The 14395-nt window shown below is 37.6% G+C and overlaps 1 protein-coding gene across 1 annotated transcript in view; it reads right to left on the bottom strand.

Moving 5' to 3' along the window:
* The window catches only part of ndst1a (N-deacetylase/N-sulfotransferase (heparan glucosaminyl) 1a), a 36351-nt gene that overhangs the window by 2838 nt on the left and 19118 nt on the right, over positions 1-14395 (bottom strand). Inside the window, exons 4-15 of the mRNA XM_039663086.2 lie at positions 14259-14395; positions 13832-13919; positions 12719-12873; positions 12441-12626; positions 10904-11032; positions 8249-8431; positions 7978-8074; positions 6609-6732; positions 6360-6534; positions 5199-5369; positions 5003-5112; positions 4545-4647 (exon numbers count right to left, since the gene is read on the bottom strand). The exon at positions 14259-14395 is cut by the window's right edge and continues 208 nt beyond it. Coding sequence (XP_039519020.2) covers positions 4545-4647; positions 5003-5112; positions 5199-5369; positions 6360-6534; positions 6609-6732; positions 7978-8074; positions 8249-8431; positions 10904-11032; positions 12441-12626; positions 12719-12873; positions 13832-13919; positions 14259-14395 — 1658 coding nt within the window. The remainder of the gene's footprint in view (positions 1-4544; positions 4648-5002; positions 5113-5198; positions 5370-6359; positions 6535-6608; positions 6733-7977; positions 8075-8248; positions 8432-10903; positions 11033-12440; positions 12627-12718; positions 12874-13831; positions 13920-14258) is intronic.

Raw genomic sequence — 14395 nt, 5'->3', positions numbered from 1 at the left:
TTATTTTATTTTTATTAAATATTGTTGGATTTCACACACGTGTAAAAGAAAAGCTAACTTTTCTGCACAAGATACGTTTGATACTTTTTCTCTATGTCTAAATGTTCACTCCTCGCAAGTATAACTTACATTTCACAATGCAGGAACTGTAACTAGAGATATGCTAGTTATAAATACAGTAATCATTACTTTATTTAGGCAGAAAAAGTTCATTGTGGTTTCCAAGCTCATTAATGTCCACTGATGATAGTGGTATTAGCTAGCTTTGTGGTTAGATAGACTATGATGAGCCATAATTTAGCAATAGATAACATCCCAGCTAACAGGGAACGTTCCCAGAACATTCACTAACGTTCTTTAAAAGTTGTGTAAATGTTAGGACAAAACGTTATTAAAATAATGTTTTCGGAACGTTCATATAACATTATTAACGTTCTTGTAACGTTGAGAGAAAACGTTCTTAGAACAACGTTCTTGGAACGTCTTTATCACGTTATTTGTATTTGATGAACGTTCTCATTACGTTGATAAAAAACGTTCTTAGAACAACGTTATCGGAACGTCTTTATCAGGTTATTTGTGTTTGATAAACGTTCTCATAACGTTCCAGCAACATTATGCTAACCTTAGGATAACGTTCTAACAACATTATGCTAACGTTCCAGCAACGTTCTGCAAACATTAAGACACCGTTCCAGCAACGTTAAGCAAACTGGACATTTCCACGTTTTTAGAACATTTTAAATTAACGTTCCCACAACCAAAATGGAACGTTAGAAAAACGTTCTCAGAACCTAACTTTGTTAGCTGGGATCAAACTGCAAATTGTAAAACATACATTTTCAATATAACAGGCCAAGGAGAGATGATTGAAGCGTGTTTCGCCTGTTTTTATTTTATTTTTTAAATATTCATTTATCGGCCATTATATCTGCTGATACCGATATTATGGAAAATGCCTAATATCGGCCGATAATATCGGCCGGCCGATATATCGGTCTGACTCTATTATATATTTCGATAGCAACGTTAGTCGTGGCTCCATCATTTTGTGTTTTTATATTGTGAATAGGCTTTATGCACAACTTACTTCCGCATTCTCTGTAAACAGGTCGCATCGCTTCCGGTCCAGGTCTTTTGTATTTGCTTCATGAAATTTTTTGCGGTTTTACGCAAGATAACTTAAAAGGAGCGAGCAAAGATTAGCATAACCAATATCCCTCACATGTGCAGATTGATATTTAAACGTTTTATATTTTTTATTCTTCACAGTAACGTTTAGATATTTAAATGGAATAAAACGCCAATAACAAAGTGAACTAGGTAGGTTAGCTGATTACCTTAAAAATCCATAGATATCGTAGTCAGTTTTTACGGCCGTTAACACTTTCTCTGACAAGCGGATGCGATGAGACCCGTTTTCCGGTTTGGTCACGTGACGCACGGCATAAAGCCTATTTATCCCTCCACTGCATACTATAACCCCTTGTACCTCGATCTGGAGGATATGGCGGAGGTATTGCTCCAAAAAAGGTCACTGACACGCACGGGTAATCTGTCGCGCTGGTCGTGTTTGACCATTTGTTTGACGGGCATAGTAACAATTTGCGAACGGTGAATTCTGAGCATGTTTGTGTCCTGCCTGATTTCTCTCTCTGTTATTGTTTGGATTGCTTGTTTGTGTACAGTATGACCCATGCCTGGATTTGGATTATGTTTTTGGAGTATCCTCTGTTCAATAAATACTGCACTTGGATCCTCAACCTTTGTGTTTCACAGCATCAGACTTTTTACCGGTGGCATCCAATCTAATTTTTATGAACGTTTCGAGTATTACTTACTTAACCTTGCTTTAAATAATAAACTAACCAACATTTAAATCTCTTAATAGAACAAATTGAACTTGTATTTACATTTCTTAAGAAATTAATATTGGTCAGTTTTTTTCTATTAACAGAACAAAACGGAACAACAAATTTTGATAGAACAAAACTAACTAATATTTAGGGCTGTGCAAAAATTAAATGCGATTAATCGCATCCAAAATAAAAGTCTGTGTTTACATAATATATTTGTGTGTGCTGTATATAATTATTTTGTATATATAAATACACACACATGCATGTATATATTTAAGAAAATGTGTTATTGATATATAAAATATTTATATTTATATAATATAGATTATGCATTTATATATATATATACAGAATTTAAGAGCAAATAATTCTTAAATATATACATGCATAGGTATTAATATATACAAAATAATTATATACAGCACACACAAATATATTATGTCAACACAGACTTTTATTTTGGATGCGATTAATCGCAATTAATTTTTGCACAGCCCTAATTTAAATCTTTTAAAGGGACTCTGTGTAGATTTTTAGGTATTTTATTATCTGAAATCAATATTTTTATTCATAAATATGTCCTCAATGGTGTACAAATACCTCTGCAAATTATCTGACTTATCCTCGTAAATGAAGAATTTATTATCTTTATGTACATGGGACGGGTAGGTTCACGGAGGCTTCCATGTCCGTTCCGCCATCTTGAAAACTATAATAGCAGAGAGGGTCAAAAAGTACCACCAGCCAAACGCGTTTCCACAACGCGTTTTCGTTCAGACTCAGAGCCATCGTCACGTCACATTGAGAGGCGCATTCCCTGCAAGTTTAAACGGCTGCATTGCACTCCTATGATTGCTGATTGCTCTTTTGCTCTATTATTTGTTGCGGACCATATGCCGAGTCACAGGAGAATGCATCCTCATCGCAAAAAAGGCCAGACTTGAACGAAAAAGGAAACGTGACCGGAGATTGCAAAAAACACGGCCATTAATTTTTCCGTCATAAAATTAATCGGATATGGTTCGATTTTCTGCGTTTTTCGCATCCAGAGCCAGCATTTTGAGAGGTCTTTTGACAATTCAGGGCCGGGGGAGCTCGTCCTCAAATCATTGAACATTATGCGCCGTGCTTTCAGTTTCGGTTTTCAATTCGATCAAGTGTTTATGTTCTCTTCTCTATAGCTATTGGATTATGAAATTAATAAACCTCCCCTTTCAATCAGATTGAAATTTAGGATCGAATAAGGTGTGATTGAGCAGCCTATTCGATAACTAATGTATTATTTGGGCACAATATACACAATACATACACAATAACAGCCTAGCTGTTCTGTCTGCCCAGCGCTTCCACCGGGCCGCGCGCGGGTGTGTGTGTGTTTGTGTGTGTCCATACCTGGTCCATACCAGACACACTGCCAGTCTCCGTTCAGAATCGATGGTTCACGGAAATTGGTGGTCTTGTTTTTAATATGTGGCTCCAGAATCGCTAGCAAAGCATCAAACTGTCCCGCTGACATTCTGAGGTAAATTTTGAATCGCTCAGGATAAATCCTCTCGGCGCAATTTCAGGATTGGATGGATATTTTCTATTTCTTCTCTTTTCAATATGAGAGAGGGCAAAAATCATCCTCACTGCTTGACGAATCCATTTGGTATTTTTGCGTTTTTTCCCGCAAAGGTTTAATAAATACGCAACGGACTCGGTGTGCAAGGTTTCTATGCGTGACGAATTTTTAGGCTGACGTACAGGAAAATACGCATACGAAAATTTCGTACTCAGTGTGCAATGGCCTTAAATATCGGGATAGCGTTTTCAACCGTGGAAATAGCTAATGCAGCAGAAAGATTTCAGAAGAGACGCTGAAGTTGCCTGCTTTCTCCTCGACAGGTTAGTCAATGTTACAGTCTGACTTAATTTTTTTGTCATTGCTTGGTTGTGTACTTTATTATATAGACAGTATAACATTTATAGGTAAAAAAGTTAAACAAGGTCTTTGATGAATAGCAGCTATTGACTACTTTACTCGCAGCTATTGTGAAGGAAGGTGCTAAAAACAAGGTTTGTAAGTTAATTCTTTATAACCTATAAATTCAGTAAGAATATAGAGATAATGATTGTAAGAAAATATTGCTCTCTGTAAGATTTTCTATAGCTTTCTTTTTATATATAAATGATCAATTAGCTAAAATTGTGATTTTGCTATGTGGATAAGATTGTACAGAGAATTAAAATTAATTTATACAGCTAGACACATAAATTGTACACATAAGTTAACACATAAGTTGCTGTTTTTTTTTTAAGTTACAAACCTGTTCACCCGGAGAAAAACTCGATGAAGTGATACTACAAGACATCCTGTCACAGCATTTTTGGTACATAACGGCAACCGTAGATGCAATATGCACTTGAAAATGCGAGGCGCTGGAGAGCAAAATTCGTTTGAATGCAAAATAATATTTAACCACTAGATGGGGGTATTTCCTACACAGAGTCCCTTTAACAAAAGTGTACAAAAAAACACTTGCGTCGCCCCTGGGTCTGATAGGGCCCTTAGACATTACAGACACAACAGTATGACTTTCTGTAAACATTCTTTGAAGTATATTGTAAAAAGCGTTAAAAATACATTTGACTTTGACTTGACTAGATGTTGTGCTGGCGTTAAGGTGTGTGTGTGTGTGGTACCTGTGTGTCCATGTCTATGTATCTTTGTCCTTTACTCTTCCCTAAACACTTAGTCTGTCCTCCGTCCAGCAGTTGACACCAGAAGCCTTTCTTTGGGTCAAACCTGCAAAACATCATCTAGTTAATGAGGGAAAATACTCCGGACACAGACATGAAGTGTAGAAAGGTCATCAAAAGCTGCCAAAATTCATATATAGACCATTTTGCAAGATGTAAACAACACTGGTCCAGAAACACTTCCTGTTTCAGTTTGTAACGGTTTTCTTTACTTCACATGTAAAGAAAACATCTTAAAGATGTTGTTTAACTTTTTGATTCAGCTTTATATGTTTTGTTGGTTGTATTTTATCCCAGCTTTTATGTAGTGTTAAAAAACTGAAACAGGAAGTGCTTCTGGACCAGTGTTGTTTACATCTTGCAAAATGGTCTATATATGAATTTTGGCAGCTCAAACTCACGCCAGTATTTTGTGATAGTCGACTTGATTTTCCAAACCCAGAAACGCCTGGATCTTCTCCATGACTGAAGCTGGATCTGTTTTCAACGTCTGACCGTCCACAACCAGAATCTGTGAGGGTGTAACGCATGAAATATGAGAAAGAAAAGCCCTATATAAGACCATACAGCCTGACACACACACACACACACACACACCTGACTGTGGTGGTAGTGGTCGAGCCAGCGCTTGAGGTGTGTGGCGTACCACCCTGGAGCCAGGCAGCGCTTCTGCAGAATCTGCAGCTTCACAGGTGCATTGTGGGATGCGGTAATGACCGCATGGAAAGAGTATTTCAGGGCCACAGAGTCAGCATGAGCTCTCTGATGCTGAAGAGAAAACAATAATAGGTCCCACTTTATATTAAGTGCATTGTACTTATTTTTTAAACATGTACTTATTTTTTAAACACGTACATTGTACTTATTTTTTAAACATTTAAAAATAAGTACAATGTACTTATTGTGCTCATGTTGTATTGTAAATCACTTTTGCTGCAATTGAGGTGTGATATGGTACAGGTGTGGTGGTATGGGTGGGTTTAAGTGTAAGGGATGGGTCAGCTGTGTAATTACATGCTGGTATTTTTAAAATGTAAGTACAATGTAAAAATATGTATGTATGTACACAATAAGTCCATTGTATCAAATTATTTATTTCAATGTAAGTACATGGTACTTAATATAAGCCACTTAATATAAAGTAAGACCAAATAATATTTTAAGAAATTACGAATAAACGAATTAAGAGAATAAATTTTTATTCGTTAATTAGAATTAACGAATAAAAAAATAATAAAAAAAATAAGTAAGAAAGAAAGAAATATTATATAAATTATTTTGTATATTTAAAAAAAAAAATGAGTTGTTAGTCTACATTGAAGATTCAAACTCAGTCAAAAAAATAAATAAACTAAGCCGATTAAAGTACAAACCACGTTCGTTGTGGAAATGTTGATACTAGATGATAATCACCGTTCAATAAGTGCAGAATCACGATTTTAAGTGGTTTGGTTATATAAATATACTGATACTTTAATAATTGTGATTACTACCATTTTACTATAAACACCACTGCTAAATGTTTGGTTCCCAAAGCAAACCTATGGTAAATGGGTAACGCTTCCTTTTACACTACATTACTTACAGTGTACTTACCTAGAAAGTACTGGCTAATATAAGGTAAGTACATGGTAAATTTAGGGGTAGGTACTAGTTATTACCCAGTAATTGTAGTTACTAAAATAAGTACATAGTATTTACATGGGTAACTGGACTGTAAAAGGAAGCGTTGCCAGGAAATGAGTGGTGTATAGGTACCTGGTACCAGGCGAACGCTCGGTCTGCAGGATCACTGAGGACCGTGATGATTTTAGCTCTGGGCAGAAGCGCTGCGGCTCTCGACGGGGCTACAACCGAATCAAAATAATTGGCACTTTTTTCAAAATAATAATCCGAGCTGCTGTTGGACGGGACGGGGAAATATTCCATATACCTGGAGGAGAGAAGGAGGAAAACAATGTGAAGATGAACAGCGTGTGTGACGTTTGCTGCTCTGTAGACGCTCACCAGTCGATGCCTCGGTGATAGTTGTGCCCGCTGAAGAACTGAATCTCCTCAAACGTCTCTTTACTGGGGTAATTACTGGTCAGATCAGGGTGCATCCCCAGAAATAAATAAAGAGCCGTTGCTCCTGAAAAGCAAAGAAAGAGAAAATATAACATGAACACCAAAGAAGATATTTTGAAAAATGTTTGTGACCAGACAGTGGATGGACCCCATTGACTTCCATAGTAATTTCTTCCATTCTATGCAAGTCAATGGGGTCAAACAACTGTTCGGTTAACCATATTCTTCAAAATATCTTCTTTTGTGTACAGCAGAAGAAACTCATACAGGTTTGGAAACACTTGAGGGTGAGGAAATGATGACAGACTTTTTTTTGGGTGCACTATCCCTTTAATTATGGAGAGTACAGATATTGTACTTGGTTGCCAACAAATTTACAACGCAACCATTCGAGCAGCAGCTTCACTTAAAAGTGTAGGAAAACCCCAAGCTGAAGTTGGATATCGGCTACAGCAATCAGCTTCATTAAACGCTCAAACATGCTCTTTAAACATAGGCTTTTACAGCATAGCTGTCAACATTTGTTTTTCAAAATCCACGAGATTTGTGCGGGGACCGTTCGGTGGGCCGGTGGTGTGGGTTTGCACGCTTTCGGGTTGAGCTTTCAGCGACTGAGCGTATAGGTTGCCAGGTTGAGATGATAAACGGGTTAAAATTGTATACGGTGTGTGGATTGTGTGAATATAATGTATTTAAAACAGGATCTGGCAACTGGTCAACATTACACAAACATATTGGTCCGATTATTCATGAAGGAGTTTGGGCCATGCAAATTACGGGAGTTTCCCGGGAGAAATAACAAAACGGGAGGGGTAATAAATAATAATAATACATTTTATTTATAATGCACTTTTCATTTTCGAACAAATCTCAAACGTAAGAATGGGCAAGATTCGTTTTCATTAAAAACGGGTTCAGGAGATAGGGCTAAAAAACGGGAGAAACCCGGGGAAAACGGGAGTGTTGACAGGTATGATTTACAGAGACAGAATGATGGATTTGTGCTTCAAGTGATAGGCCAGGGTGAGTACAATTATTTTTATATTTTCTTGCTGTATGTGAATTTTTTTTCAAAATTCTCCATCTAAAAGTGACCAAAAAAGCCATTTTAAAACATTTAAGCTGAAAACAAATCAATTTCGTGTTCCTCCTCTATTTTAAAACCCACCAGCCACCACTAACAATATATATCCATTTATATTGCATTCATTATTCACACTGTAGTGTAAACAGGTTTGATTCTAAAAGGATCTGGTGGAGTAAAGAGTCGTTCTGAATGTGTCCACAGGATGGCGCTGTTGCTCCTCACCGGTCTTCTGAGGGCCGATGAGCAGCAGTTTTGGGAAGCGGTCGCAGGTTTTCTCTTTTGACCAAATGTCCTTATGTCTTTTATCCTCACAGGGGTCCTGAACACAAGATCACACAGCTGAGAGATTTCACCGAGACAGAGAAAGAGTTCAGATTAGCTTGAGTGACTGGAGAACTGTTGGACTTGAGAAGTATATTGTGAATCACATAATATAGATTTAGATTTATACTCTGAAATCATACTGTCCAAATGAATCTGCACTGACACAGACCTGCCAGAGCGGCTCGGCGTCGGACGGGAACAGGTGGAAGTATTTCTCCGCGAGCTGCGTTGGAGGAAGCGTCTGTAGTTTCAGATGAGTCCATGTGAGCAGGAAGTTCAGCAGCCGTTTGAAGGTGTACAAGCCCAGACGGTCATTCCCGTAGTTTGACAGGTGAGTCATGAATATGCTAATCTGAGAAAGAAAGAAAGACACTTCAGCCAATCACACCTATTTTAAGGCTGCACTTAGCATATTCTGCACCAAATATATTCAATACGGTCCGTCATCATAGATCACTGAACTGTTCGTGAACAGCATGTGATGATAAAAACAGTGGAACACGGTACATTGTGGTCACATGACCTCATTACGTTGCATGTTTAATTAGCTGACTGATACCATTAGGTGTTAAACTTGTCTCCAAATTAATTTTTTATATGTTTTATCTTACCTCAAGGGCATCCAAGATGTAGGTGTCTTTGTTTCCGCAGTATTTTCAATTTTGATATTTTTAGGTCAAACCGTTCTTGTCTGTCAGTCATATAATGGAGGTCTATGGTCACCACCTCAAAGAGCATGCACAGAGAAGTCCAAATTAAACATGATTTAATGACTCGTAAATGTAAGTACACATTGATGGCCTAAGACACAAATCGAGCGGTTTGTGTGAGAAAACCATTATATGACTGATAGACACAAACGGTTTGACCTAAAAATATCAAAATTGAAAATACTGCGGAAACAAAGACACCTACATCATGGATGCCCTTGAGGTAAGCTAAAACATATCAAAAATTAATTTCAAAGTGAACTATTCACTTTAATAGCATCTCTCAATAAAACGTTTGTAATAAAAACAATGCAAGAATTGTTCAATTTGATTCGTTTCTCCGAATCGGTTCAAACTGCCCATTTCAATGAATCAATTCAAAACTCAGATTCAGCGAGTTATTTGTCAATCAAATATAAAAGTAAATGTTTAATTTTCATACATTAAAAAAAAAATCTAGATGTATGATTTCAAAGGGGCCATGACATCAAATTTCCCTTATGTATTATTTATAATTATTTCATAATGAAAAAATTATTATTTACGTTGATAAGCACTGGAAAACTACGTTGATAATATTTTTCCTCCGAAACTTTTTCAGGTAATTTGTTTGGATAATATATATATATATATATATATATATATATATATATATATATATATATATATATATATACACTCACCGGCCACTTTATTAGGTACACCTGTCCAACTGCTCGTTAACACTTAATTTCTAAGCAGCCAATCACATAGCGGCAACTCAGTGCATTTAGGCATGTAGACATGGTCAAGACAATCTCCTGCAGTTCAAACCGAGCATCAGTATGGGGAAGAAAGGTGATTTGAGTGACTTTGAACGTGGCATGATTGTTGGTGCCAGAAGGGCTGGTCTGAGTATTTCAGAAACTGCTAATCTACTGGGATTTTCACGCACAACCATCTCTAGGGTTTACAGAGAATGGTCCGAAAAAGAAAAAACATCCAGTGAGCGGCAGTTCTGTGGGCGGAAATGCCTTGTTGATGCGAGAGGTCAGAGGAGAATGGCCAGACTGGTTCGAGCTGATAGAAGGGCAACAGTGACTCAAATAACCACCCGTTACAACCAAGGTGGGCAGAAGAGCATCTCTGAACGCACAGTACGTCGAACTTTGAGGCAGATGGGCTACAGCAGCAGAAGACCACACCGGGTGCCACTCCTTTCAGCTAAGAACAGGAAACTGAGGCTACAATTTGCACAAGCTCATCGAAATTGGACAATAGAAGATTGGAAAAACGTTGCCTGGTCTGATGAGTCTCGATTTCTGCTGCGACATTCGGATGGTAGGGTCAGAATTTGGCGTCTACAACATGAAAGCATGGATCCATCCTGCCTTGTATCAACGGTTCAGGCTGGTGGTGGTGGTGTCATGGTGTGGGGAATATTTTCTTGGCACTCTTTGGGCCCCTTGGTACCAATTGAGCATCGTTGCAACGCCACAGCCTACCTGAGTATTGTTGCTGACCATGTCCATCCCTTTATGACCACAATGTACCCAACTTCTGATGGCTACTTTCAGCAGGATAATGCGCCATGTCATAAAGCTGGAATCATCTCAGACTGGTTTCTTGAACATGACAATGAGTTCGCTGTACTCAAATGGCCTCCACAGTCACCAGATCTCAATCCAATAGAGCATCTTTGGGATGTGGTGGAACGGGAGATTCGCATCATGGATGTGCAGCCGACAAATCTGTGGCAACTGTGTGATGCCATCATGTCAATATGGACCAAACTCCCTGAGGAATGCTTCCAGCACCTTGTTGAATCTATGCCACGAAGAATTGAGGCAGTTCTGAAGGCAAAAGGGGGTCCAACCCGTTACTAGCATGGGGTACCTAATAAAGTGGCCGGTGAGTGTATATATATATCAGTCTTTTTTGAATTCAATTATTAAAAACATGTCTTGATTAATTTCAACAGCATTATTACCAAAAAAAATTATTCCTATCAGGTCCAATACAACAATATGGAGATGTTTACTGAATGTCATCAAAATGCTGAACAGGATGAACATTTGTATGGCTATATATCCCAGTATATCACAGTGAGTTGATGTGTAAGCAGAGAGACTGACGGGGTTGAGCAGGACGGTGAGGAACAGCTCTCCTCCGTCGATGAGTCGCTCCAGCTCCTGTGGCCCGCCGGGATAATCCTTGTGAAAGATGGTGTGTGTGAACAGACCACACGTCTGCCTGGGCAGGACCTGATGAAAACACACACAAATGTTCCGCATTCACACACTGCCTGACTTTATGCGTGTGTGTTTGGCTCTTACACACACTCGTGCAGTACAGCGCCCGTCTCAGTGAGGGAATAAATAGACGTGAGCTAATGTAATATTCATAACATCTCACACTGAACTCAGGAGCTCAATCTCATTACAAACCCAAGAAAGAGAGCGAGCAGAATATTAATCTGCTCCTGAAATAAAGCACGACTTGGTCTGATCTCACGCTTGGGTCGGTGGCTGGATTGTTAACGTTTGGTCTTTGCATGACACGAGCACCTTTGACAGTAACAGGGCGTGTGGATCTAGTGCCGTGAGTGATGATCTCTGACAAACGACTGAGAACACACTGGAAGTCATTCAATTATTACATTTTATTTTTAATTAATTATTGTATAATTTATTTTGAATTTTGATATTGTTAGTAGTATGTTAATGTCACTTAACATTTTACTTTATTTCATGCTATCCACTTTCTGCTGTAATGTTGAAATTTCTCACATGTGAGACAAATAAAGAGTACGGGAGCTGAGCATGAACTAATCGGATTGGATTTGAGCTGAGCTCTGAAGGAAGAATAAATTTATTAACATTTAATTATTATTGTAAAATTATTATTTTAGATATTTTTATACCTGTAATTATTTATTATTTTAATATTTTATAGCTATTGTATAATTATTGATTTCAGTTATTTTATCATTTATAATTATATTTTTATTTTATGAAAATAAAATAATTTTTACATATGAAGTAACTATGAAAATTATTTCATAATGATTTTATTAATACAAAATTATTCATATTTATTAGTACTGGGAAACCCAATCATTTTAAAATAATTTCAGTTTTTTTATATAAAGTATGTATTAAATAATTTTAATAATTAGAAAGTATGTATTAAATAATTTAAATAATTAGAATTATTACAGTACATATTTAATTCATGTATTTCATCATTTATAATTAGTACATTCCAAATGATAAAATATTTATATCATTTTGTTTATTTTATTATTATAATTACAAAATTATTATTTATGTTTAATGCATTTTTATGAATTTTATGTTGATATTTTTTCCCCCAAATGTTTGCAGGTCATTTGTTTTGTGTGGTTGAATAACATCATTCATTATTCACTCATTCTACCATAAAGAGTCAAGTCAAGTATATTTATATGGCGCTTTTCACAATATAGATAGCATCAAAGCAGCTTCACAGTATCAATTAAAACATAATAACAATGTTCGTTTCTTAGTGGAAAAACACCCACGTTGTCACTCTTACAATGTGAAGATCAAGGGCACAATGTGACAGTCGTATGTGATTGTCAGTGTATCAGTTCAACTGTGCATTTGCTGACACACACACACACACACTCACTCTGATGCCGCGGTGAATGAAGCCGCGTCTGAATCGAGCGGGTTTGAGGTGTGGATACTCCTCAGTGCTGGTCACTCTGATGTCCCATACACGTTTCCAGGCCTCGTACAGCTGGATGTGGACGGGATACACACCGGAGTGATGAGGAGCCACGGCGTAACCCAGATGAGTCGGGATAGAGTGATTCTGCAGGATCAAACACAGAACGACAGTCAGAACTGACAGAGGAATAAAGCACTCCAGACCCGTGTGTGTGTGTGTGTGAGTGTGTGTGTCACCTCAGCGAAGCGTCGGTTCAGGATCATCTGCTCTGATAACACACTCTGGTTATGGAAGCGGTGTGGCTGTATGTGACTCCACATGTGAGGAAACCACCAGAACTCATGAACGTATGACAGCAGCAGATCATCACCCAGATCCTCCTCATCAGTACCTGACACACACGCACACACACATAAATACAGGTATATATATATATACAGGCTGCCTTTAAAAGAGTAGTTCACTTTTCAAAAAAACTTTTGCTGATAATTTACTCACCCCCATGTCATCCAAGATGTCCATGTGTTTCTTTCTTCAGTCGAAAAGAAATTAAGGTTTTTGATGAAAACATTCCAGTATTTTCTCCATATAATGGACTTCAATGGGAACCAAACGGTTCAAGGTGCAAAAGACAGTTTCAGCGCAAACTGCAAACTGTTCAAAGGGCTTTAAATGATTCCACATGATGTATAAGGGTCTTATCAAGCGAAACGATCGCTCATTTTAAAAAAAATAATAAAAAATTTAAGTTTTATAAGCACAAATGGTCACCTTGCTCTGTTCTGTGATGCGCGTTTGTGACTCTCCTGTTCAAACTCGTTCATCAAAATGAACAAATCTTTTTCCGAGTCAATTCATTCATTTTATTCGTTGAATGAACCAAATGACTCGATAAAGATTCGTTCATTTTGATGAACGAGTTCGAACAGGAGAGTCACAAACGTGCGTTTTATTTGTGCTTATAAAACTTAAACTTTGTTATTTATTTATTTATTAAATGAGCGATCATTTCGCTTGATAAGACCCTTATTCATCGTCTGGAATCGTTTAAAGCCCTTTGAACAGTTTGCAGTTTGCACTGAAAGCAGCTTTTGGACCTTGAACCATTTGGTTCCCATTGAAGTCCATTATATGGAGAAAATCCTGGAATGTTTTCATCAAAACCCTTAATTTATTTTCGACTGAAGAAAGAAACACATGGATATCTTGGATGACATGGGGGTGAGTAAATTATCAGCAAAAGTTTTTTTCAAAAGTCCTTTAATTGATCAAAAATACAGTATTTTGTAATAATACAAAGCTGAACTTCCAGCATCATATTTTTCATTTGTTGTGCAGTTTTCCCTCACCTGCGTGGAAGAACTTCCCTGAGAAGCCCAGGTTAAAGGTGAAGTTTGGAATGGACCTCCGCAGCTCATTCTGGGTTTCAACCAACGCCTGAGAAGATACACACACCACATACTCTCACAAATCTACACATTAACATCCCCATTCTGAAGACGATTTTGTCCCTAAACGCCAGCACACACACACACAACATGATCCGGACATATTTTCATAAAATTGTTCCAGAAATCTTTTTTTTTTTTTGTGTGTGTTGCATTAAAAAAATCTAAATAAAAGAAGCCACTTTATAATATTTAGCTTTCCAGATTCCAGCTGTAATTTGGCTTGTGATTTCCCAAACCCATTCTCTCCATCTTCCCTTAGTTTCCCTTATTATCTAATAATAACAGTGGCAAAAAGCTCAAACAAAAGCAGATCTCTTTAACACACCTTCACATCCGACACCTTCATCCTGGTCCCTTCCTTGCCCACGAATATATCATCGATGTCCACCAGTATGAAGCGCTCCAGGGACAGGGACAGTCTCTTAGCAGTGAGGAAGGACACGGCGTCCACGAACACCAGCT

The sequence above is a fragment of the Pimephales promelas genome, chromosome 9 (genome assembly GCF_988280905.1).
Source record: "Pimephales promelas chromosome 9, fPimPro1.hap1.1, whole genome shotgun sequence".
In the NCBI taxonomy this organism is placed as follows: Eukaryota; Metazoa; Chordata; class Actinopteri; order Cypriniformes; family Leuciscidae; genus Pimephales; species Pimephales promelas.
This window is presented reverse-complemented; position numbering and strand designations above follow the sequence as displayed.